At 43.2% G+C, this 26,060-nt stretch overlaps 1 protein-coding gene across 3 annotated transcripts in view; it reads left to right on the top strand.

Moving 5' to 3' along the window:
* The first annotated feature begins 11,592 nt into the window (after positions 1 to 11,592).
* Positions 11,593 to 26,060, top strand: part of MSRA (methionine sulfoxide reductase A) — a 250,644-nt gene continuing 236,176 nt past the window's right edge. Inside the window, exon 1 of one of the 3 annotated variants that reach the window (XM_064651239.1) lies at positions 11,593 to 11,763. In XM_064651239.1, the coding sequence (XP_064507309.1) occupies positions 11,625 to 11,763 (139 nt within the window). In that variant the 5' untranslated portion in view covers positions 11,593 to 11,624. Of the gene's footprint in view, positions 11,764 to 19,397; positions 19,517 to 26,060 lie in introns of those variants that run through there. The other 2 variants (XM_064651238.1, XM_064651240.1) reach the window with 2 other exon arrangements.

The following is a 26,060-nucleotide window of genomic DNA, read 5'->3' as shown; positions in this document are numbered from 1 at the left end:
GCAGCCTGTGCCAGGGCCTCACCACCTTCTCAGTAAGCAATTTCTTCCTAACATATAATACATATACTACAATATATATTAAATAATATCTAACATTTAACAGAGGACAGTAAATAATATATTAAATATAAATTATGTTATAATAAATTTTACATTAAAAACATATTTGTAGGGTTTATTTTTCCAGTTTTATGGTCTGCTCAACCCATGGCCATGCAAAGGTTTGGGGTGGTGTAAAGGGAGGAATGATGCCTGCAAGGAACAGCCTGGTGGAGCAGCTTTGGTAAATATTATGATGATTATGATGATTTAAAGTGTCCTTTGCAGGGCTGATTTGCTCAACACCTTCCTTGTGTTTGAATCCCACAAGGACTGGGGACAAAAGGATTTCTGTGTTCTCCCAGTGGAGATCACCTCATTCCAGCTCCTGGCCTGGGCAGGGACACCTTCCACTATCCCAGGTTGCTCAGAGCCCAGTTTTAAGGGTCACTAAATTAAGTGTATTAGAAACAGGAGCTCCCACCCTCCAGACAATGTCCTTTCCTTGCCAAGAGTCCAAACTCCAGCTCCCAGCTGTGGAGTTGCTCTCCTGACCTTCAGCTCATCCCTCCTGCTGTACAAGTGTCCCGGTGTGGGTGTAAAGGATGGTGGTTGTCTGGAAGCTGAATCCTGGCCAAGAATTGTGTGTTCTGCAGGGAAGGGTAGGAGGGAAGGTGAGAAAGATACAGTTGGAAGCAGTGAAGATCTTTCTGGGCAAGAGCCAAAGAGCAGGACAACACAGAGCTACTCCTCAGTGGCTTGGCCAGGGTAGTGCCATTGCCTGAGGTGTCCTAAAGGAGACAGAGATGCTGTGGGTGCAGTAAAAAGTGGGAAAGTCATGTAATCTGGATAAATACAATGGATGCTAAATGAACCCATGGACTCCCTGGAGATGCAGTCACTGAAGAAGGAGCTCCTCGTGCAGCGCAGGATCATCATGATGTTATCAAAGAGATACTCTGTAGAAAAAGCCATAATGTGCTGAGCTTCAGCACAGTCATAGGAACAAGGAAGCCAAAAATATCCCCAGCACAGCCTTGGGTTTGAAAAGGAGCCCTGTGAAAAGTGAGGTGACTTGTTAAAAGGAAATTAGAGCCATGGCTGGGTGAAATGTTTGCAAGCAGCAGAGATATTGTTTAAAGACACCATATTAGAGGCTCAGAGAAGGTACTTCAAGTGTATCAAAAAAGACTTTAAAAAGACCAGAAGAAAGCTACTGTAATTAAAGATCAGAGCGAAGGAGGCTATTACAAGGAAGAAGACTTCGTGTTCAAACACGGAGAAAATAGAGAGCACACATTCTATTAAAAGGTAGACTAAAAGATTTGAAGAACTGCTTCCTAAGAGAATGAACAAATTATCAATCCTTCTCCAAACAGGAGTGGATTAAGCAGTGGGGGGGGCCGAGAGAGGAGCAGGGTGTAAAATGGACAACTTCTGATCCACAGGCCACAGCAGATGGATCGAGGAGCACCGATGGAACTTGAATTTGAAGTGCCTGTGCAGAGGAATTGCTTGTGATTATACCAGAGAGCAGAAATGGCAAGTATCTGATGCTGGGGATGAGTCCTTATGGGTTTTGGAGGCTGAAGTCTCAACAAAACTGTCAGAGCTCTTCAGCACAAAGGACATTAATCTGGTTATGAGTGTACATGACCCTACCAAAAAACTAAGTAAAACAAGCTGCCATGGGCATGAGATGGTATAAGAAGTAGTCCAGTCACTGGAACATGTTGTTGCTCAGAGAAGCTGTGGCTGCTCCATCTCTGGAAGTGTCCAAGGCCAGGTTGGACGGGGCTTGGAGCAACCTGGGCTAGTGGAAGGTGTCCCTGCCCATGTCAGGGGTTGGAATGAGATGAGTTTTAAGGTTCCTTCCAACCCAAACCATTCCAGGAATCTGCGATTTGAGGGGAGGCATCCAAAGGTCCCTTCCATACAAAACCATTTATAATTCTGGGGTTGTTTTGCATATCATGGTGTCTCTACACCTTGAAGGATGCAGGGAGGGAGGGATGTCTGCAGACTGACAGGTGCTGTAAGGAGATGAGCAGAGAACTGTGATAATCTCATAGTACAAGCTCCAGGATCTGAGGAAACACCTGAGCTGCAGGTTCACCACAAGCCAAGAGCAGGTTCTGGGGAAGCACAACAGTCCATTTGCCTGAGTCTCCAACTTTTCTACAAGTATTTGTGAGTGGCTTCATCAGAAAGAGGAGACTTCTCAGTGGAGTCCCTGCTGTCCTGCCAAGGCTGGAGCCAAGCACAAAGTGAGGCTGGAGGGAGACTGCAGGAGATCCAGACACAAAAATACCATTGCAAGGCTTGACTCAGCCTTTGTATAGACTGGAATATAAGGGAAATAGAGAGATCAATCCTTCCTCCCGCCTCCAATGACATTTGCATGTGTTAGCAAATGTCTTGTCTGCTGATACTTTTCGGTAGGTGAAGCAAAGATCAGTAAAAGTCTCCAAGATGGAAGCTCAAGGTGGATAATGGGAAAAACTGCTGCCAGTGCTCCTGTGCCTCAGAGCTCCGAAACCTCCTCCCTTCCTCATGTGCTTTTTTAATGGGCAGAGCACTCTGTTGTCATCCAAAGGGTTGGGAAGGGCAGAGGGGGGAGAAGGAGGAGGAGGAGGAGGAGGAAGAGAAGGAGAAATGGTGGGTTTGCAGCAGCGGTTATTCTCTCTAGTGACGAGCTGTATTTGTCTTTGGGGAAAGGTGACTATTGAGCGCCTTCGTGACACCAAGATTGATCTTGGAATGTTTAAAATGATAGGAAAACTGCATTTCCCATTGACTTCTCTGGGAGCAGCTTGCACAGTTCTGCAAGCAGATGGCATGATGTATATTAAATTATCACTTATGTCGGGGGGCTTATTTTAAGGATGGAAGTGTCGTCTCTTGGTATTTGTGCCAGAACTGCTCATCCCCAAATCAGGAGTTTTGTATCCTTCCAGCCGTCCTGGAAAATATTTGAAGGAACATGCCCTTCCCAAAGGGAAGTAAAAACTGCATCTTGTTCTTCTATTATATCTTTTAATGAAAAGGAAAAGCAATTTTAAAAATCTCCTTTATGAAAGAAAAGTCCAGATTGGTGTAAACTGAACTAAAGGCAAATGTCCCCCAGACTTCATTGTAAATCTGCTCCACTGGGGTGAAGGTTCACACTGACAACATGAAATAAGTAGTGCAAACACGACTGGTGAAGCCCAAGAAGTCTAAAGCAAATGCTGAGTCATCGACAATATTTATAACCTCCCTCACTCAGAATAGAAGATACCAAGGGACTGCAATTACTGAGATATGACAAATGTTGAATTTTTAATGACACAGCTGGAGGACACTTCCTTGTCCAAGAACGTCGCTGCTGAAAGTCACAACCTTTGTTTAATCCGTGTTTAATCCATGTCCATTGGCTGTAAACTATGCTCTGTCCACTTTGTCCATAAAAAGTATCCCTACTGACTACCAAAAAAAGTTATTCCCGGTTTTGCAGCTCTCCAGATCCCACTTTTCCCTGTTCTACTCTTCTCCCTAATCTGGTTTTATAATGGACTCCTCTGTGTCGCTTGCAACCCTCTTACACCCATTTTGGTGCCTTATACCTTGCAATTGTCAAAACACTCTTGTGTGGATGAGCTGCACTTCAAACCTCTCCAGGCCACTCTTTCTAAACCAGCCTTGTAATTCTACCCCATCACCCTGAAAAAATAAATTCAATAAACAACACCTGCACCGGGCTCATTATGGAATTCACAGAATCAGAATAGTTTGGGTTGGAAGGGACCTTTTTAAAGGTCATCTATACCAACCCCCTGCCATGGGCAGGGACACCTTCCACTAGACCAGGTTGCTCAGAGCCCCACTTTGGGATGTTCTGTCTTGTTTGGAATGTCAGTTCCTGGGAGGCATAAGAGGTGACAGAGTCCCACTGACTCCCCTGGGACTAAAATATCTTGATATCAACAGAGTTTCAATCTGATAATTGGAAGTGTCCAAGGCCAGGTTGGATGGGGCTTGGAGCAACCAGAAGATGTTCCTGCCCATGGCAGGGGGTGGAACTGGATGAGATTTAAGGTCCCTTCCAACCCAAACCATCCTGTGATTCCATGATCCTTCCTGTACACACTGCACAGCAACATCCTGCATAACAATCCCAATAAGGAATGGAATCAAAAGTCAGTTCATCCCATGGATGATTAAAGATAATTTAATGGGCAGTCAGATATACTTTACATATGCTGTTAATTTATTTTCTTCCAAACAGAATATTACCTGGCATTTAATTTCCCTCAAGCATCCAGATGCTGTCAGGAAATGTCCTGATATTTTTGTCTAAAGCCAAGAAGCATTTCAGGTGTCTCTTAATCCACTTTATTACGATTTCTGCAATGAAACCATCTCAAATACACAACCTTTCCATTTACATCAGCACCTGAGTGCATTTTGCCAAGCAGTGACAGGCTGTGCTGCAGATCTATTCCCAGAAGTGCTTTCTGTGTTGCTATTCAATAATCCCTGTTATTGCTGGATGCCAAAGCAAAACCGAGATACCTGTGGTCAAAGGCCTAAAAATTCTCATTGATTTTAATGAAATACTTATCAAATTTTATTATTACACTTTTTTTATGCAGGGAGATGAGGAAACAGCTGATGTTTCAAAAAGACCAGCTTCTTGGAGAACAGTGAATGCCTCGTTTCCAGGACCTGCTGTTGCAGTGGAGGAAGGAGCCCACGAGAGGGCTCAGGGAAGCAGCCCTGGACCAGCATCCCTGGGAAAAGCGGGGCCTTGAGGGAAAGCTCCTCTCTTCAATCACGTTCACCTTAAAACATCTCACCCAGGGCAAGCCAATAAACAAGCAGCCCAAACAACAGCAGCTTTTATTACCACGGGTAGTATCACGCATGTATTTTTAATCTTTTGCCTGTGTCTTCCTCAGAAACTTTATTAATTCCAGGGAATGCTGCTGCAGGGAATATACGAGGGCACTTAGGGCTGATGAAGCTCCCTCTTGGTTTTATGGTGTCGGCACAGCGGGCTCTGCTGAGCATCCACATGAGCACATTTATAAAAAGCTTATTACACCACACAGCACAGGAATTGCTGGGTTTTTTCTTTTCTTTTTTTTTTTTTTTTCTTTTTCTTTTCTTTTTTTTTTTTTTTTTTTGAAACCAGCACCATTAAATCTGATTGTTTCCTTTAGAGGGGCAGCGTAAACAACTCTGTCATTTGTTTTTATAAAGTCAGCAGTGCCACTGACGAGGCCAAGGCACTGCAAGGCATTGAAAACCACCAGCAGAGCGTGGTTATGGTGCATCATTTCCCACCAAAAATGTAATTGACTCTGTTGTCTTATTTTTTAATAATTTTTTGTTGTGGGCTATTATAAATGAAACCCAGTAATACACCCTTTCCTTGTTTTTCCTCCTACATCCCCCCAGTACCTCCAGCAGAGCAGTTGCCTTGTTGAAATGTTACTCCAAAATAACAGTTTACATGTTTTCATGCTTATTTCCTCACTAATCTATCACTAATTTAGTGAAATAAATTAAAAAGAAAAAGTACATTTCAATATTTAAATAAAATAATATTCAAATACTTAAAAGTCATTAATATACTTTAGCCACTTGTTTGGATTTATCTGAATTGGCTTCAGACTTCCAGGGATTTGGAAGGATTTAAAAAAGACAAAAATTTTAGCAAAGAGGGATTTGGGGTTCAAGGATTCTTAGTAAGGGAGGGAATAAATCTTGAGCCTATGAGATCAGTAAGGAAAACCTGGAGTAGGGAATGTAAAATACTACTTGAGATGGGGAATGTGAAGGATATTGTCCCAAACAATCAATTTATTTTTGAATCTTTAGTCAAAATGTATTATGAAAAACATTTTTATGGGGTTGGAACTTGCTCAAAAAATTCTTCAATTTTTCCTAGGTAAATAAAGGGAAAAAACGTGTTCATAAAGTGTCTCCTGCAAAAACTGAGTTAAGGGTGATAAAAATACAAAAAGCCCAAAATGAACTGAACAGAAAATCTTTATTGAGAATTTTTTTACCAAAATTACACTTTTACCAAAAGTTGTGTCATGATGGCCTCCAAGTAGTGAAATCTGTACCAAAATTTCAGATTTTAGGCAAGAATGATGCTAATGAGCATGTGACTGATGGAGCAGCACCGGCCACTTGATGTGCCCAGGAATTTGCCCTCTCCTGAACTTGAGTCTGACCTATGGAGTATTTTGGACCACAGTGGGAAATCTTGATTTTAAAGCTCCAGGGGTGAGCCTCAGCTGCTGGGAATTTCTCTTAATTCCAGGGAATTCATGAAGTTGTGATCTACAGATCTGCAAAGCAACCCTAGGACTATAAACGGCTTGGATTGGAAGGGACCTTTGGATGTCTCCACTTGAACCACAGAATCTCAGAATGGTTTGAGTTGGAAGGGACCTTAAAGACCATCTCATTGCAACCTCTGCCATGGGCAGGGACACCTTCCACTAGCCCAGGTTGCTCCAAGCCCTGTCCAACCTGGCCTTGGACACTTCCAGGGATGCAGGGGCAGCCACAGCTTCTCTGGGGAACCTATGCCAAGGCCTGAGCACCTTCGCAGGGAAGGATTTCTTCCTCATGTCTAATCTAAACCAAATCTCCTTCAGTTTAAGGCCATTTCCACTTTGCAAACAGAATCACTGAATGGTTTGAATTGGAAGAGATCTTAAAGATCATCCAATTCCACCCATTGCCATGGGCAGGGACACCTTCCAGTATCCCAGGTTGCTCCAAGCCCTGTCCAGCCTAGCCTTGAACACTCCCAGGGATGGAGCAGCCACAACCTGAGCTTGTGTGGACACGTGGGGACTGGTGATAACACTGTACCTTGAGCCCCAGTGAAGGAAAGAGAGAGCCAAAGGTTGGCTCTGCCCTGCTGCATTAGCACTTTTCCCACATAATTGCTGCAGTGCAATGGAAAAATAAAGACCCTGTGTGAAGAGGCCCCTTGTATCCTGCGTTTTCTCCTTCTCCTGGCTCGTATGGTAGTCTGTGTTCTATGAAATTCCCCATTGTTTTTGCCATCCCTCTGTAAATCCCAAATCGCTGCATTATTCTGAGGTGCAGTGCTGATGGCTCCCCTACGTCAGCTCCATTTTTAGTATAATTCATGGAGCTTAATCTGCACCTCAGTGCTCATCCAGATCCCAAATGGAAGGCGGATGAGTGACTGATTAATCTTCCCGCCTCTCTAGAAACTGTCTCACATCGATTGCTTTGCTGTGTTATCATCCCTGCTGTCCTGCCAGGGGAACAGATACAGCTGTTGATACAGGAATGCAGGGCTCTTGTTTCCAGAAGGAATTGTGGAGCCTAAAGTCTCCAGTTCCCTTGATTGAAAACCCTTAGAAACAGTCCATGGCCTTTTTGCTGAAATGGGGGAACCAGCGGGTTTGTCCTGATGAAAATTCGGGCATTTTCAGAGATCTCGTTACCTGACCAGTCACACAACGGGATTGCAATGAGGGACTTGACATGAGATCCATGTCTTTACAGTGGTGTCATGTCAGCATCGGTCCTAAGCTCCATTAGGACCTGAGGGAACGGCTGGAGCTGTGCCAGGGGAGGTTTAGGTTGGATCTCAGGAAAAGCTTCTTCCCCCAGAGGGTGGTTGGGCACTGAACAGGCTCCCCAGGGCAGTGGTCACGAGTGGTCACAGCCCCAAGGCTGCCAGAGCTCCAGGAGTGTTTGGACAACACTCTCAGGGACAGGGTGGGATTGCTGGGGTGTCCTGTGCAGGGCCAGGAATTGGACTCAGTGATCCCTGTGGGTCCCTTTGAACTCAGAGTATTGTATGATTCCTTATTTGACATTTTTACCAATTACAGAGAAGAACATGGAAAATGATTTTTAGCTGCCATCAGCTGCAGGAGCAATGGCAATGAAGACAAGGAACTGGAACGAGTCTATATTAGTGATTTAAATAGTGCCAAGGACTAGGCACAGCACACAAATTTTGTATATATCTGCCACAATCACGTCTATATTTCTATACATTGGTAATAAATTCTTTAGGAGTCTTGGGACTCACAGCAATGAACCTCTGAGGCTGAAGGTCTAACATTGCCCTTGGACAGGTGAAGGCCAACCCAAGAAATCAGATGGCATCGGCACTTCCTTGGTCTGAGCAGCACCAGAATGCTGCTTCCTTATTCACATCTTCATCAAAGCAGGAAAAAAAATCAGGAAATACATCACTTGAAGACCTGGAGAGGGTCCAGAGATGTGCAGTGACTCAAGAGAATTAGAAAATATACTTGACTGTGATGAACTCCCGGAGTCCTGTTTATCTTGCCTCGAGGGATGACTGCAGCCTACAGCAGTAAGTCTGGATAACAAAACCTGGATAAAAGCAATCTCCTCATTGTAGGGAAGATAAGCTAAGCTGTGACGGTTGGGAGCTGAAGCCAACCTAAAAATAAGGTGCATATTTGTAACAGTAATCAAGCACTGAATAATCCACTAAAGCCTGTGGAGGATCTTCTTTCACTGCATGTTTTCAGATAAAAAAGAGATGGCTTTTCCAGGAGATGCAGAGGGAAGCACAAACCTGCCTTCCCAACCCGTGGATTACCACGGAGATGGTCACACGGGGCTTTATCACTTTCAAGATACGGCAGATTTTGTTACGTGGGAAAAAGGCATCTATCCCAAAGCACAAAGACTAGGAAATTTAATTCTGATGGATTATGGACAGGAAATGGCAGGTCCTGGAGAAAAAAATGGTGTATATTTTGAGCAAGTTCCTAGGACTGGATGGGTAGGAATTAGTGCAAAGCCTTGGCTGAAAGGAGACAGGTAAGCCCACATCTCTTTTCTTCCTGCTCTCTCTCTTTCCTCTCTTTTCCCATCTTCCTGCTGGTTTCCCAAAGACTTTTAGCATATGGCATAAAATTGCTGTGCTGGGAATACTGTGATAATTACATGGGAAGGCAAGCACTGTGTAGGTGCCTTAATCCAGGCTTTTTCCTGATATACTTCAATCTATATGTGGGTACATAGAATGTCTGTGTGAGGCATAAATAAAGAAATAATCATGTTCTACTTCTTGCTTGGACAGGTAAATCCATATCAAGGAAACTTTAAACAAAGTTAAAATATGACTTTTGGAGTCTGCCCCCCCCCCCTTCTGGAACTAGAGGAGTGGATATCCCACACTTGCCTGAAATACAAGTGGGATTTATCTAATTTAAACAGCATTCTGTTACCATGGAGCCAACAAGCACTAAGTCCTTGTGAAAATCAGCAGTTTTTATTTGTTAAGTGGCACGATGGCTTATTACCGTTTAATACTTGGAATTCAGTTATCAGGCAGGAACACAGTGTGTGAAGTGCCACACAAACAGGGAATGCCAGCCTATTTCCTGCCCATAATACCCGGAATTTTACAGCATCAGCACCCCCAGTGTCACTGCTCTACCCTCTGCTTTCGATTGCAACCCCCCTGCCCTGCTCTGCTGTTTTCAGCCTCACACGTGAAGCAGCTCAATGTGATGGGTGACAAAGCACTTTTTCCCCGAAGAATTAATGTACTGGAAAAGACACCTATGATTTAAGAGATAAACACACAGGGACAGCACGTGGAGGATCACCAGGATCGTTGGAGTGGAGGCAAGGCTGGATTTTCAGGGCTCTGGAAGGTCTCAGCCACTTCATCCGCGAGGCTGAGCAGCCAAACCTGGGTCTGGTTTTCTGCCCTTCACCTCTGCCCGACCTCCATTCACACAGAAGAGATGGTAATGAAAACATAACTGGTCACAAAGAGGCAGAGGATGCTCACAGGAAAAAATTCAGGCTCACAGGTAGAGACATTAACTCTCAGGGGAAAAGTCCATTGCCACCCATCATGACATTAACCAGTGCTTTTTTAGACATTATGGGCAGGTGTATGTGGTGCAAGATAAGAGATGGTCAGTATAAAACCAGTGGATCTTGTCATCTTTAGTGGTTTCTTACAAAGAAAGATCTGGGAAATGACAGAGTGACCCTAATGAGAGAGCAGCTAATTAGGTGAACATGCCTTAAATAAAATCCCCACTCTGTTATTGAGCATTTCTGGTTCTTACTAACTTGTACTGTCAAAATATCACAGTTATTTATCATATATTCAGTCATTATTCAATAGATTTTTTTCAGGTTATTACAAGACTGCTTTGAGGTCACCTGAGGTCCTCTCTAGTCCCGATTTCAATGATTCTAACTATCCAAGTTTAACAAAACTTAAAAAACTGACTGCAATCTTGGGCCTATACGTGCTCAAAGAGGGTGTCATTCGCCTTTCAAGCACAGAACAGTGAATCTCAAAGCAGAGGTGGGACAGTTTGTCTCTCAGATTCCCAAATGGATTTTTAATTTTGAAGAAAGCCTGACTCCTAAAAGATGAATTTCCTGCTTCTCTAGGAGCACCTGGGAATTCTCAATATTGCTATAAATACCCAATGCCGTTATAAATGTGAATTAAATTCTAGGCCTCAAGTGTATGGTATCCAGGTAAAACTCAGATTGATTAAGAGCAGAAAGGAACTGCATCCATCATGGACCATTTCTTGAGAGAATTATATGACTTTCCTCTCAGATTATGTATTAGTTTGTTGTTCTATCACCTTCTATCAATTCAGCCAACAATCCAACTTTCTCAAAACCCTCCAGATGAATTTTGCAATGAATTTCTCTCCTGTCCTTTGTATAGTCCAGTGGAAGGTGTCCCTGCCCGCAGCAGGGGATTGGAATGAGATGAGCTTTAGGTCCCTTTCAATCTCAACCACTCTGTGATTATATGAATATGTGTGAATATGTATTATCCCCAAAACACAGTGGATATTTTCCACAGGCACTTTTACTCCATTCACTTTTTATTTCTTCACTTTTATTGAAAACATAGGTGCAGACGCTTCTGCCTGAAGACTTATGTTACTTGGAGCATCTTCATGCAAAAAGTACTCAGCAAGATTGGGATGATCCAGTATGTTGGCTAAATGTAACGCAGGAGAATGCTGCGTAAATAGACAACAGAAAAGTCATAGAAAAAACCCATATATAATTGGGGGTTAGAGCAAGATGAGTTTTAAGGTCCCTTCCAACCCAAGGCATTCTGTGGTTCTATGATTATATTGTACAATAAAGCACATTAGTGAATGAAGAGTCTGTGTAGTGTGTTTTCCTGAATGTATTTGCACAAATACTCCTGAAACCGGGAGCATGGACAAGACAGAGGGTTAATGTGATATAGATGAGGATGAGGTGAATGGGACCGCATGAGGGGCACGTAGACAAAAACCCCTCCCGAGGCTGCAAAATAATACGGGAAACAATCGCGCATATAGACTCCATAGCAAGGAGCATTCCACAGAGGTGTTTGGGAGGACCGTGCAAAGGGATATTTCGGGATAAAGAGTCACGGAGGACATGGACAAGGAAAGGGGACCCGTGAGGGACCGTCTGAGGGAGCGGAGAAGGGGGTGCGTTTTCTGCCGCCGCCCGGCAGGGGGCGCTCCCCCCCCCGCCCCTCCCTCCCCGGGGCTCCCCCTGAGCGGGCGATGCCTCCGCGCCGCCTCCTCCTCCTCCTGCTCGCCCGCGCCCTCCGCGGCTCCGCCTTCGCCATGGGCGACTCGGCCTCCCGCCTGCCGCAGGAGGGCGAAGCGCTGCCCGGCAGGACCCAGCGCATGGCGGTGGCAGGTAAGGTCAGACCGCCTTCCCTTCCCTCTGTTCCCGCTCCGCTGCCTCAGCCCGGCGCCCCCTTCCCCCGCCGCGCCGCGCGCGTGCGCGGTGCCCTCGCGGAGGGGCGGGGCCGGAGCTGCGCGTGCGCGCTGAGGGGCGGGGGGAAACATGGCGGAGGGGGGCGCGTCCCGTGAGGGGGTGACGGGGAGAGGGGGAGGAAATGTCCGGTGGGAGCGCGTTTGCGTCGTGGATCGTTCGCGTGGTGACGATTCCTTTGTGTCGTAAGAATTAGGAATTAGTGGTTGCTGGAGCAGACAGCGAGCGCTGTCCTTGGTGGTGCTCAGGGAAACTGCGGCTGCCCCGTCCCTGGAAGTGTCCAAGGCCAGTTTGGACGGGCCTTGGAGCAACCTGGGCTAGTGGAAGGTGTCCCTGCCCATGGCACGGGGTTGGAACTGGATGAGCTTTAAGATCCCTTCCCACGCAAACCATCCTGTGATTCTATTCTGTGATTTCTCTTGAAATATTGAATTTTCTGTCTAATTTTTACTGAGGGCGGCAATAGTCCTATTGAGGGTTTTAAACAGATTTCTATATATCACTTACTTCTACTGCTAAATAAAATAAATGCCAAAAAATAATTCCTGATTATAGAGTGGCTCTTCTGTGGATGTTCTAGGAAGGAATTCTTGTCTGTGAGGGTGGTGAGGGGCTGGGATGGAATTCCCAGAGTAGCTGTGGCTGCCTCATCCCTGGAAGTGTCCAAGGCCAGGTTGGATGTGGCTTTAGAGCAACATGGGATGGGAGAAGGTGTCCCTGCCCATGGCAGGAGGTTGGAAGTGGATGATCTTGAAGGTCTCTCCCAACCCAAACCATTCTATGGTTCTGTTTGCAAAGTATTTTTAAGTTCTCAATAATTCTTTCAGTGATTTTCCTTTGAGTAAATGTGTGCTGTCAGGTAAGCAAAGTAACAACCCAGAATTAAGCAATTTTGCCTTCTGACAGCCCTCCCAGGAGCTGAAAGTGTTCCAAGATGATTGTCAGTGCCATTCTAAAGGAATTACAGTGGCACTGAGGTGCTCTAAGACGTGTCTTCAGTATTTCTCCTACAAGGTGTTTATTGTACAAGGTGTTATTTATATGTATCTTTGCTCCAGACTCCTGTAGACCCTGAAAAAGTGTGTGAACTTAGGGAAAAAAAAGAAATATTTAAACACATAAAGTATGTAAGTGCTGGTGGGAGGATAATAAATGGATGATGGCATAAGCCCAGTGTTTGAGAGCACAGTAAAATCTTACATTTTATAGATATTTGGTAAAAATCTGAATGTGGTGGTAAAATTAAAGGTAGCAGGAACATTATAATGTCTGATGTGGAGAAAATGGGCTCAAAGGAGGGGTGCAGAGATGGGGTTTATGTCTTTATAGCAGTGAACTCCAGAGATGATACCAAGAGTAGAACATTGCCTGGATTAAAGTGGCACCTCGTTGATAAAAGCCTGGACAGAAGACACACTAAGCCCCTTTTATGCTCAGTGACTCCGCAGATAGAATAATTTATTGTGCTGCTTGTACAAAAAGCATCCTCATAAGGCCAAACATGAAATTTTTTGGATGTTCTTCTATGGCTAAATGTGGTATTACATATTTAATAACAGCATGGGCCTCTGGTAATCTGCAAAAGTTAAAATAAGATGTAAACTACTTTCAGAAGAGAATGATAATTTGAATTTTAGGCTGATGGCCAACTGGACTATTGACCTCTCAGACCTTTGCCATTTTATTAAAGTCTCTTTTGAACTGAGAGCCAAAACTGGAGATGGTATTCCAGGTGAATTCTTACCAGTGCAGCCTAGAAGGGAGTTTTTTTTCCCCTTTCCTCTGCTGTGCCCACTCCTTGTGATGCAGCCCAGCCCAGTTTGCTGTGTTTGCACTGAGAACACATTTAACCCGGGGTCCAGCAGCCCCACAGCTCCTTCCCAGCAGCTCGGAGATCGTCTGGTGCAGAACTTGCTCTTCTCCTTGTTGACCTCCAGACGGTTTCTGTTGGTTTTTCCAACCCGGAGTTTTCCGAAGTCTCCTTGGACAAACCTCTGCTGTTTGTCGTGTCTGTTTAACGTTGCCCTGAGATTTGCTGAGCGTGTTTTCTGTCACCTCGTTCATGTTACTGTTGCAGATATTGAATGATCCTGGCCCAGCCTCAGCCCCCGGGGTGACCTGCTGCACACCAGACATCAGGAAATCGATCCCGGCCTTTGGAGGCCGATTTTCCTGCCGATTTCTGACGTGTCCCGTGCCTGGCAGGCTGTTCCCGCAGCCAGCACTTTGTCAGCTTTCACATGCAAATGCTGCAGGGGAGGGTGTCAGAACCCTGCTAAAGCCAACACGTGTCACAGCCGCTGCTTTGCCTTTTGGAAATAATTTCTGAGAGGATTTATTCCATGATCTGTCCTGGGACTGAGGTGAAACGGAGCCCCTCAATCCTCTTTTTGCCTTCATTAAAAATGGCTGTTACTGTAGCCCATATCTCACCATCAGGGATCTCCCAAAATCACCATGATTTTTCTAGGTACAGATTTTTCTATATCATTATTTCCAGATCTGTCACAGTGTCCTGGTGGCCCCACCAGCAAGCTTGCCTTGCAGCTCTCAAAAATCTCCATGTGGCTCCTTTAAACACATTTAGCTTCCATTACCCATTTCTTCTCACATTATTTGCTGCTTTTCTTTCTGACTCTGCCAGTGCCTGGAGAGCTTTTGGAGCAGACCTTGTTTTTGAAGACTTAGGAAAAGAGCTTTTGAGTGCTTCAGTCTTTTTCTGTAACAACTTCTATGTTGTGTTCTCTACTCACCAATGCACCTCGATTTTCTCTGAGCTGCTTTTTACTCCTGTCATTTTTGTGGAATTGTTTTTTATTGTCATTTCTGTCCTCAGCTAGTTTGAATTCCAGCTTTGACCTCTCTGATATTGTGCCCAGGCAATGCTGTATAACAAATTCTTTTTTATGCCTCCCGTGCTGTTGTTTCTCCTTCCTGTGTGTTCTCTCTTTGCATTTTAGTCCACTGAGCAGCTCTGTGTTTCTCATGAAGTTCCCAGTTTTCTGCATGATATTTTGTTCCTTAGATCTCATAGAAAGTCAAAATTCAGAGCACCCTGAAGGGCCCTTTCTCCCTCTGGCACTTCTTGGGGGCTTCTCCTGAGCGATTCACCCTCTCCTGAGGGGCAACTCCAATCTCTGCTCTCTGTGACCAGGGACAGGACCTGAGGGAACAGCTGGAACTCTGCCAGGGGAGGTTTAGGTTGGATTTCAGGAAAAGGTTTTCTCCCCCCGAGGGTGGTGGGGCACTGAACAGGCTCCCCAGGGCAGTGGGCACGGCCCCAAGGCTGCCAGAGCTCCAGGAGTGTTTGGACAACACTCTCAGGGACAGGGTGGGATTTTTGGGGTATCCTGTGCAGGGCCAGGAGTTGGACTGATGATCCTTGTGGTCCCTTCCCACTCAGGGTATTCTGTGATTCCATGATAATTCCCTAGATAAGCCAGAGCTCTGAAAGCTGAAAATGTTGAATATCTTGGTTACCTTTCCAGCCTTCCTTTGGATCCTGATCTCTGTTGTCTTGTGGTCACTGGCAGGACTTCGGTTTCCCTCTGGAGCTCCGTGCAATCAAGGAATGCATTTCAGCAGGGTGCAGATCCCCATCCTGTTCTTTGGTGCTAGGAAAGATGATTCCTACATCACCTGTCCTGATCCAGGACGTGCTGAAGTTGTGTGTGCTGTGCCAGGTCTCTGATTCTTGTCACATCAGAGGTCTGTGACCACCCTTGGACATCCAGGTTTTCCTGGTGAGCCAAACTCTGCCTTAGTCTGTGGACACTTGAGGAAAACGACTGCCAGACCTTTTTTAAGTAGTAACTGATCCCAATCCAGGAACCTGAGGTGTCCATCCTCTTCATCTTCAGTGGTGTTGAGAGCCTCTAACTTTTCTTGGAGCTCCTTCCCTTGTGCTGCAGTGCCTGGGTCTGCCAGGGCAGAGCTCTCAAAGGACAGGCTGCTGCCACTGCTGAAATCCCTGTGGAGAAGAACCAGGCCCTTCCCACAGCCTGAGACCATTTCAGGAGCTGAACCTGGAGAGAGATTGAAGTACCAGAGGTGTTAGTGCTGCCTGGGTTAGCACTAATGTAGGACCTAAGAAAGTCATGCAGTTAAACCTGAATATTACACAGATTTCTGTGAAGTGTCTGAAGCAGGTTGTGATATAAATGCTTCTGCTTGTAGAACTCAGTTAAATTACGACAAGCTACAGGAGCTGAAAGCAACACAAACATTGGTAAACTTCACTTACTCTTTTAGCAAACAAGTTGAATTTATCTGATCTCGTCCAAATTTCATAATCTGGGAATTAGAGTTTGTTGTGCTGTTTTCTTTCCTCGAGTAGAGCTGCTGCATTTATTTTTGAAAATTATCTCTTGTCTATTTTTGTATAATGGTGCCATATGATGTCGTGCTTTAAAGACACATATTATTTATTGGTTCTACCTTTCTGGTACAACTCAACTTTTCAGGATTAATTTTAGTTATGTTACTGCTGAAACTTGGCTGTTTTTTCTGAGTGAGTATTTATTGCTTACACTATTTAATGGACTATTTTATTTTATGATGGTGGTAGCAGCTCACAGTCAAGGAGCCTTGTGAATGTCGAGTTTGAATAACATTATTTATATACATATATAAATACATATAAATATATACACATACATACTTTTTTCTGCTAGATATCCTGAGATAACAGTGTGTAATAGATTAAAAGAACGTTTTTCCTTCTGATCCCAATGAGTAGTGTCAGGAAATATCTTCTTACACATCTGTAGTGGGCTGACTTTGTTGAGGCAGCGAAAGTACAGCTCCTGGGGAGCCAGACTTATGATTATTTAAATCTATTAAGCCTCTTGGCTTTATATCTAAAGATGAATAGAGCAATAATTACCAATGTGAAGGAGGTCACGGTGAACTTTAGTCTGACCTTCTGTATAAGAAAAGCACAACGTTTCTGTGAATTAATTCTTGCTTGAGTCAGATCACACTCTTTACAGAAAACATTGATTAAAAATGTCATTTGACAGAGGATCCACTGCAGAATTTCATAGATTGTTCCAATGTTTTGTAACTCTCTGCATTTTAAAAGGTGCCTGTTTTGAATCACGTTATGTTTCGACTTCCAGCTGTTGCAGGTTGGTCCAGTTTTCTTTGTGAAGATGAACAGTTTGGTGTTTGCTGGTTCATGAAATACATTTAGATCATAATTAAACTGCTGCTTAGCCTGTTTTTTAAAGAAGTGAAGACTTCAAACAAACACAAACCAAACAAAGTGAATTCTTATTGTCAGCAGAAGGCACATTTTTCAATAATTTATTAGTTTTTGTTTCTTTACCTTAAATTCTCCTTACTTAATGTCTTCCTCAAGTTTTGAATATCAGAAGTAGACACCAGATTTTCCTAGGGATGGTGCCAACTGCAGTCTAATTCCTGATCAGTATTTTTCTGTCTATGTATCAAAAGATAACTAACATTTTAGGTTAAAGTGTTGCTCTGGTTTAAGTGACCATCTCCTTCATACCAAAGTCAGTGATAAAGTGACTGATTCTGCTTTTACCTTTATGAATTGATCTGCATTTGCTTTGACTGTTTGATTTAATTCCAAGTCTGCATAATTTTCCATTAAATTCATACACACTGAATTTCAGTTCTCTCTGGAATTAGTGCTTTAATTGACCTGCTGAACTCAAGGAGAAGTTGCAGTGGGCTGTGACTCTGTAAATCCTCCCAGCTGGAGCTGTGGTGCTTGCAGGAGTGTCCATCTTTTCTAGAATACTCCAGCAGTTAGAGAATTCTCTCAGGATCTTGATGATCCTCCTCTGATTTATTGCAGGGTGGGGCTTTCCACCTCACTTCTTACATGTGTTCCAGTTTTCCCCAGGCTGAGTGGAGGGATAACAGGTTTTCTTCTGAGGTTTCTAGAAGATGTGGTGAAGTTTTCCATCAGGGATCATTTCTTCTTCCTTCAGAGGCACTTCTTGACATTGAATTAGTGCAGAACATAAACAGGTAATTTCTAATGTTTCATTCAGTTGGAAATCTTTTGAAGCTGAATGGTTTCCAAACACAACATTCAGAAGGAGAAATAACCCTTGAAGTTGTTTTGCTTCTATACCAGTAGGTTTTAGTGGAATTTCTTTCCATACTGGTCTTGTTTTACTGTTCTTAAAACACTGAACAGAAATTATTGTGGTCAATAATTCTTCCATTTGTCTCATCACATCTGACTGTCAACCATGTTCACCACGAAACCATGTCCTCAAAATAAGGAATAAAATGAAAACTATTAATATCTATTTCCTGTAGCGATTGGAAAAGTTTGTAATCATAGGCAAATATAAAACTGTTTCAGATATGAATTTAATATCACTGTATTTTAGGTGTAAAATAGGGGTTCTTGGGTGAGGTTGTGCTTCAGGACAAACCTCAAGGAGCTTTCTCTTAAGGTTTAGGAGGATCAGTTTCTTCAAGTTTTCCACCACTTTATTTACCTGATGCAGTGCTTTACACAACTAATTAACCATTTTTATTGAGTTTAGATGAAATAGGGGCTGAAAAAAATGAGATCTGACTTCCACTGAAGTGCAGCTCAGGAGTGTGTTGAGTAACAACGTCATATGTGGTTTAGCATTTCTGAATTGCAATTTACCTTCCTAATTCAGAAGAGTTAATTACTTATTCCTTCATTTTAAGAGACAATCTTTGCCTCAAACACACTCAAGCCATCAATTTCCATACATTATTAATTTTCATTACAATTTTACTGTGATGCCAAGATTGAAGGCAGAAAGAATGTAAAGCAAAGAAGCCCCTCACCCCAGTAGTTGTTTATTTTCTGGAAGAACTTCTCAAATTTGTGGTTCCAACATCCAGGATGAATTTCCTTGGAAAACCTGCCTGTGGGAATGTGTCACATTTTCTTTGCACTTTGCCAGGTAATTATATTTACACACAACCCCCCTCATTTTCAAGCCAAGTGTACAACTGTAAATATTGTTCTGTCATTGGAAAACCAGGATTTACCTTTAACCACCCATTAAATTTACATTTGGGAAGGTGCTGAGAGGAGAAGCAAAGGTTAAGTCAACATAAAGGGATTCTTTTTTTGGTGTTGTTTGCATTGTGCTTTTTTTTGCTCTTGGCAGCTGGAAAACAACAACCAAAAGGAAGTTTTAACATGCACACACGGGGCTTGAGAGATTAAAAAACACACAGGAAATGTGTTTCCAGAGCTTCACATCCATGAAATGCTGCTCCCAATGGAAAAACCCTGGGCTTCCAGATCACCTCTCACTCCAGTGCCAGTATAAAGGGAGGTGTCATTCATCACTAAACCCCTCCAAAACTTAAAAAAAAAAGATGGAAAAAAAAAAATAAATCTCATGTTTGAGTCCCTGGAGTTGCTGGTGGGCTGTTTAACATGCGGCTCACAGCCGGGGGGTGCGGAGGAAGCTCTTCCCAGGGCTTCTCCTGGCAACAGCTCGGGTTGCTGGGAGACAGAATTGCCTAAATGGGGAGCAACTTCACCCAACTGGCAGGCTGTGAATGCAAATAAGGCTTGGGGGGAGACTCCTCGTGCTGATACCGTGATTTCCCCGCTCCAAAAGGAAAAATGAAGCCGCAGGATCTTTATTGAGAGCGTTTTGTGGGGCTGCTGCTCTGAGGAATCGTTCCAAGTTGGGTAATAAAGGCGGGTAATTATTCCTGGTGAAAGGTGGTGGTGGGACGTGGATCGAGCAGCTTCTCGTTGCTGCTGGTTTGCGAAGGGCTGTGATGTGGGAATTTGTCAAATTTGGGGCGTGAAACAAACCTGTCAGCTCTGAGATTATACACAAGGTTATATTTAGTCAGGTTATTGTTTTAACTACAGAATATTTTATATGATTCTCTGTTAGTCCAGGGATACATTGAACTTCTTGGGCTGATTGTGTCCTTTTATCCTTAGTGCAGGAATGACACTGACTGGATATTTAGGTAACATTGTGCCCTGGATCCCACATGTGCCATTGTGACACTCCTTAAGTGAATGTATATCACAGGTAGAGACTTTGGAATTATTTTACCCAGTGCTTCTCCTCTTTCCACACCAGGGGGGAGAGTATGGGACAAACCCCTTGTTCTGGCTTTCCATTGTCCCAGGAGCAGAGCTGGGATCGAGCACTTGTCCAGCAGAAAAAGATCCACAAGCATCTTTAAATCATTATTTGTTGGAAGGGACCTTAAAGCTCATCTCATCCACCCCCTGCCATGCACAGGGACACCTTCCACTATCTCAGGTTGCTCCAATGCTTGTCCAACATGGCCTTGGACATTTCCAGGGATGGGACAGCCACAGCTTCTCTGGGAATTCCATCCCAGCCCCTCACCACCCTCACAGGGAAGAATTCCTTCCTAATATCCCATCTAACCCTGCCCTCTGGCAGTGGGAAGCCATTCCCTGTGTCCTGTCCCTCCCTCCCTTGTCTCAAGTCCCTCTCCAGCTCTCTTGGAGCCCCTTTAGGCTCTGGAAGGGGCTCTAAGGTCTCCCTGGATCCTTCTCTTCTCCCTGAACACCCCCAGCTCTCCCAGCTTTTCCTCATGGGAGAGATTTTCCCACTTTCTGACCATTTTTGTGTCCATAGCCAGATTTTACACAACATTCCATGGCCCTGTGACTTGTATTTCAATTCTATATTTGTTTGATGTCGGTTAAATCATCAACCAACACGTCTGTCCCAGTCTTCCAGTTGGAATGGTTTTCCAGGAGGGAACTGCTTTGATTAGTTCTAATGTTCTTTGAGTTTTGAACTCATTTATGTTACAATTACTTGGGCAGATTTGCTCAGTATGATCCAGATGTGGATTTAGAGCATAATCACTCCAGGTAAGTCTCTCCCTGGATGCCTTTGTTGTGCAGGGAATGCAAAGTTCTCAGTCTTAATTTCATGGAGAAGTAAAATATGTTACATTTACTCCAGGGTGAAGAAGTGCAGTTACCACAAATAGATGGTCTAATATATTGAGATTTTGGATTGTGTTTTTCCCTAGAATAGCACAACCAAAATTAATGGCACAACCAAAATTAATTCCCCCCAAAGGGAATAATGTTATTTAATTCATATTCAGTGTAAAACCCTGAAAGCTTTTTCTTGCCTAAAGAGTTATTCTGGTTGCCCTGGGTCAAAAGCTGTTTGTTTGTTTTTTTTTTTTTAATTCTCTTTATCAAATTCCAGTTCACAGAATCATAGATTTTCCTTTATGTTCTTTTCTTTTCTTGGCTAATCTTCATTTAAAACCTTGTCAAAAATAAAGAAAAGCATTTCCAAATGAGAGCAAAGTTGTTCACACATGGAATTGTAGAGTTGCAGCATCTTTAGTTCCCTCAGAACCCACAGGTAGTAAATAATAAAACTCCTCACCTTAATTGATTTGAGTGAAGTAAGTAGTACAAAATAGACCTTAAGGCAGATTTAAGGTTGATTCGATATTTTAGGTACTAAATTCTTTGTATCTTTGATGCATAGAATTTACTTTGAATTTTTTTCAGCTTAAAAAAGCTTCTTGTGTTTAATTATTGTCAAATTTTTACCTTCAAATTACAGTGGTGCATGTTGCCTTAACTTCAGCTCGATGTAATTCTTATTAAATCTATTTTTACTTTGCAGCCATTGAATTGTTTGGCCTGTAATTTGTTGTGTAATAGGTGTTGCTTTATCTTTCCATGCCTATGTTTTATTTGTTTTGTTTGGAATTTCAGTGTTGTGGAAACGTTTCTGTATTGCTTTGGTTTTGTTAGGTGCGAATTTTTTTAGTGCATATGAAACTTGCATTTAAATTTCCAGTGCAACTAAAATAATGCACATATACAAGTCCATAGTAGAAATCAGATAAAAACCTGTGCAATAAAACCCAGTGCTGTTTAGTGCAGTTTTTTACTCATAACTAATGGCTGTGAAAAATTTGCAAAATTGGAATTAGTGGTGTTCCATCCACCTGGGAGAAGACACTGTTTGGGTCTTCCTTTTGAAGAGAATACCTTATTTTCTCTTGAGAAATGTGGCCAAATAGATGATACCTGTATTTTTAGAGTAGTTTGGGCTTGACTTTTCAGGGATTTGACTTCCCAGGAGCCTCCAGAGATGCTTTAAGGACTGCCCAAATTCCAGGAATTGCTGAGAAGCAGAACTTTAGTGGGAACTGATTTTTTTTTTTTTTTTGTGTATCCCTCAATGTGAGGCAGAAAACTCTCAACTTGAGGATAAAAGTTCTTTTTGGGAGTAGGGATTTGGTGCCTGAGACTGGCTGAGAATTTTCAGGACCTCAGTGAGAAATGAGAAGTGTCGTGCAAGGGATATTTGTTCTGGTTGGATGGTGAAAGTGTCTTTGTTTCTGACATTCCCATGCCCCATTTCCAGGCTCACAAATGCACTTTTTGGTTCATCAAACATTCAGCTCCTGAGAATTTCCTGGTACCTGTGTGCTGCAGAGTGGGATCACAGGATAACCCGGGCTGGGAGGGATTTTGGGAGCTCATTGATTTGTGACATCAGCACATTGACAGCTGATCTGCTGGGGTTGAAGAGAAAATGTCTGTAATCATCTGCTCCTTTCAAATGTTGAGCTTACACTTTAAAAAAGGGCAGAATTCCAAGGCAGGGAATCAGTGGATAATTTCCTGATCTGCTTTAGTAAATTGCAATAAGATTTTTTTTTTTTTTTTTAAGATTATCAGAAACAAAGTAGCTACACCAGAGATAACATCACAATATTTGTGATCTGTGGGGGCTATTTATGTTACTTTCTTTTGTTCCTGTTCTTCCTTAAGGATTCTCCTCTTCCCTAAACAGGGATATGCAAACCTATTTCTGCACTTACTGAGCTTGACCTGATGTGTAGAGATGAAATCTCATCTTAAAGAGGTTGCACTCAGACAACTTTTAATAAAACAAACTTCTCACAGAATAATAATTCTTACTTTTAGTAGCACCTTGAGTGACAGTTTTTCAAGTTACTACTCAGAAAGGGACCAGGAAGAGAAGAAATGAGCAGGCAACCAAATGCAGAGAGTGGATTCTCAAGTAAAATGTCCTAACATGTCTTTATATGAAAAAAAGAAATACCAGTAAGATGACCCAGAGATCTGTTTACATCTCATTCTTAAGATATTAATTTAAGAACTTAGGTAATGATCCTTTTATATTTTTTTTTTGTGTGATTCTTGGATGTTCTGACCCCTCCAATTTGTAAGTATTTCCCATAAATCCAGTCATAAATTCACTGAGCTGGGTATAATGGCTCTGCAGTGCAGCTGCATCCTTTGAAATCAAGGAGTAGGACCAAAAAATCCTCTCTTTGCCATGTTCACTTCTGAAGTTCTGCTTCTGAAAAATGTCTTCTGATGACATTTTTGGCAGCTGAACACGATTCCTGCTTAAACCCCTAATTTGAGCAGTGCAGGGATTTGGGGTAGGAAGGACCTTACACTCTGTCTCTTCCTGCTGGCTGGTTTCATACACTTATTTTCTTACCAGTTGTCTCCATTTCTTGCTGTTTGATTTAATTTGCCCATTCTTAGTCATCAAATTACTTTTCAAACTGTTCCCAGTCAACAGTCAGCCCTTTTTGGGATGAGCTGTGGCTGTGCCTGAGGTTGACAGAGGTCCAGAGGATGGGACACAAAGGATCCATCAGCAGGACTTGGGTGTCTCTCCATCCAGTCCTTGCTGGTGTGGAATTTTAGACTTCCACACTTGCCCTTTTGCATTAAATAATCACATTTCTCCTCAAGTCCTCGTTAAGAGTCATCCTTGTGTTAAAGCATTTCACACACCAATTAAGACCTACTCAGCATTTGATTTAATTTACAACAATTAAAGCATGATTTTTGAATGAGAGAGAGGGGAAGAATCATCAAATATGTATTTTATCCGTGTGAATAATTGTGCACAGACATTCCTGGCTTCTACTGTTGTAAAAATATTATTGAGTATAATGAAAGGGAGTAAAATGAGTAAAAATGGTGCTCTCTGGGCTGATGAGGGGATGCAGATGAGGAATTCTGAGACATCTCTGTAGAACCACTGAAAATATTTAATTTGTGAAAATGTAATTACTGAACATGAAGTACCTGAATTTTGCAAAAAATCCCTTGTTTAATGCAAACCAAAGAATATATTCTTATTCCTCACAGCTGAACTGGCAATTATAAGAGTTTAACCTGACCATAGTTTGGATAAATTCTCTTAGTTACTAGTTTTTTTTTTTTTTTAGAGCCTCCATTTTCATAATAATTGAAGATATTTGACAATTTCTATCCACACTTCTGTTTTCACTCTGCCCAGGTTAACTGTGAGTGGATTCCATTATGAGTAACTGCTTTTACCTAAAGTGCTGTGCACATATTTTTCATGTTACACTCTGCAATCACTTTCTAAATCCAGTCCCACCCTCCTGTGGAGCTGCACTCGCAACATTTTGATTTTTGTGAGCACTTGTTTTTCTCCTGAGAGCTAAAAAGAAATTTTAAGCAGTTAAGGGTACAGATAATATTTAAAAATCCAGGTAGCACTTTAGGTTGAAAGTGTTCTGTGTGTACTCGGTGAAGAGAATGGGGAAAAACCATTTTAACCCGGGAATGCAAATTCTGTTGGATGTTCCCAAAATTCCATTTGATAACTCCCCAAAGCAGCTGGTCCTCAAAAAAAAATGAAGAACAACCCATTTGGTGGAGATTGACCCCTGTATTTTGCAACTTCCAGTTGGGGTTGGGATGCCAGCACATGATGAGCAGCTGAAGGATAAACCCACAGCAGAATATTTAAGGAAGTCGTTGACAGCTTCCCATAAAGTTTGAATTTGCAATTTATTTGCACTCTCAAGGTCCTTGCAGGTCTAACCCTTCATGTTCAGATCGTTTTTGCATTTATAGGCCTTGATTCTTGTGTTGTTTTATAATTTCCCATTTTTTTTGTTGATTCTTGGAATGTTCAGCTCTCGCTGTCTTCCCTTGCCTCTTCTGTGTGATTGCAATATTCCTTTTTCCCCCCCTTTTTTTAACCAACTTGCAGTATTCCTTCTCCTTTTTTGTTGGTCTCTGTGTCATAGCTACTTAGAGGTTTTTAGAGCTTCACCAGTGTTTGGCTATTTAATAATAAATAAAACCCCAGAAAAATGGAGACTGATCAGGCAATTCATTGTCATCATCTCTCTGTTCCCCAGGGAAAAGGAGCCTTTTTTCTGCCCCATAATGTACCTTCACCCTTCAATAGTGAATCAGCAAAGCATCTGGCTCCAGAATTAGATTCCTAAAAAACCTCTGGCTTGTTCTCAGAGGAATTGGCTTCAGTTATTTCTAATGGGAATGCCCAGGAACGGTTACAAGAGTGGGATAGAAAGGCTGATTTAGCCCTGGCATGACAAACGTGCCAGTGTGTTTATTCTTAAGAATAAAATGTTTTTGGGGATGTCACATTGCAGTGGGTTGACCCTGGCTGGATGGCAGGTCCCCACTAAAGCCACTCTCTCACTCCCCCCCGCAAGTGGACGGAGGAGAGAAAAAAAACCAGTGAAGGATTCATGAGTTGAGAGAAGAGCTGGGAGAGGTCACTGACTGGTCACCTTCACGGGCAAAACTCACTCAAAGTGGGGATAGTGCTTAAATTTATTACTGACAGGATCAGAGCCAAAGAGTGAGAAGTAAAATAATCTTAAAAACACCTCCCCACCCCTCCTTCCTTCCATGTTCTCCCTCCTCCCCCCCAGCAGTGCAGGGGACAGGAATGGGGGTGACGGGCAGTTGTTTGTGCTGCTGCTCAGGGAGAGGAGTTGGAGTCCTTCCCATGCTCCTGTGGGGACCCTCCCATGGGAGACAATCCTGGATGGAGCTCTCCGGTGTGAGCCCATCCCATGGGAGACAATCCTGGATGGACCTCTCCGGTGTGAGCCCATCCCATGGGAGACAGTCCTGGATGGACCTCTCCAGTGTGAGTCCATCCCATGGGAGACAGTCCTGGATGGACCTCTCTGGTGTGAGCCCATCCCACAGGAGACAGTCCTGGATGGAGCTCTCCGGTGTGAGCCCATCCCATGGGAGACAGTCCTGGATGGACCTCTCCAGTGTGAGTCCATCCCATGGGAGACAGTCCTGGATGGACCTCTCTGGTGTGAGCCCATCCCACAGGAGACAGTCCTGGATGGAGCTCTCCGGTGTGAGCCCATCCCATGGGAGACAGTCCTGGATGGAGCTC

The sequence above is a fragment of the Pseudopipra pipra genome, chromosome 3 (assembly GCF_036250125.1).
Source record: "Pseudopipra pipra isolate bDixPip1 chromosome 3, bDixPip1.hap1, whole genome shotgun sequence".
NCBI lineage: Eukaryota > Metazoa > Chordata > Aves > Passeriformes > Pipridae > Pseudopipra > Pseudopipra pipra.
This window is presented reverse-complemented; position numbering and strand designations above follow the sequence as displayed.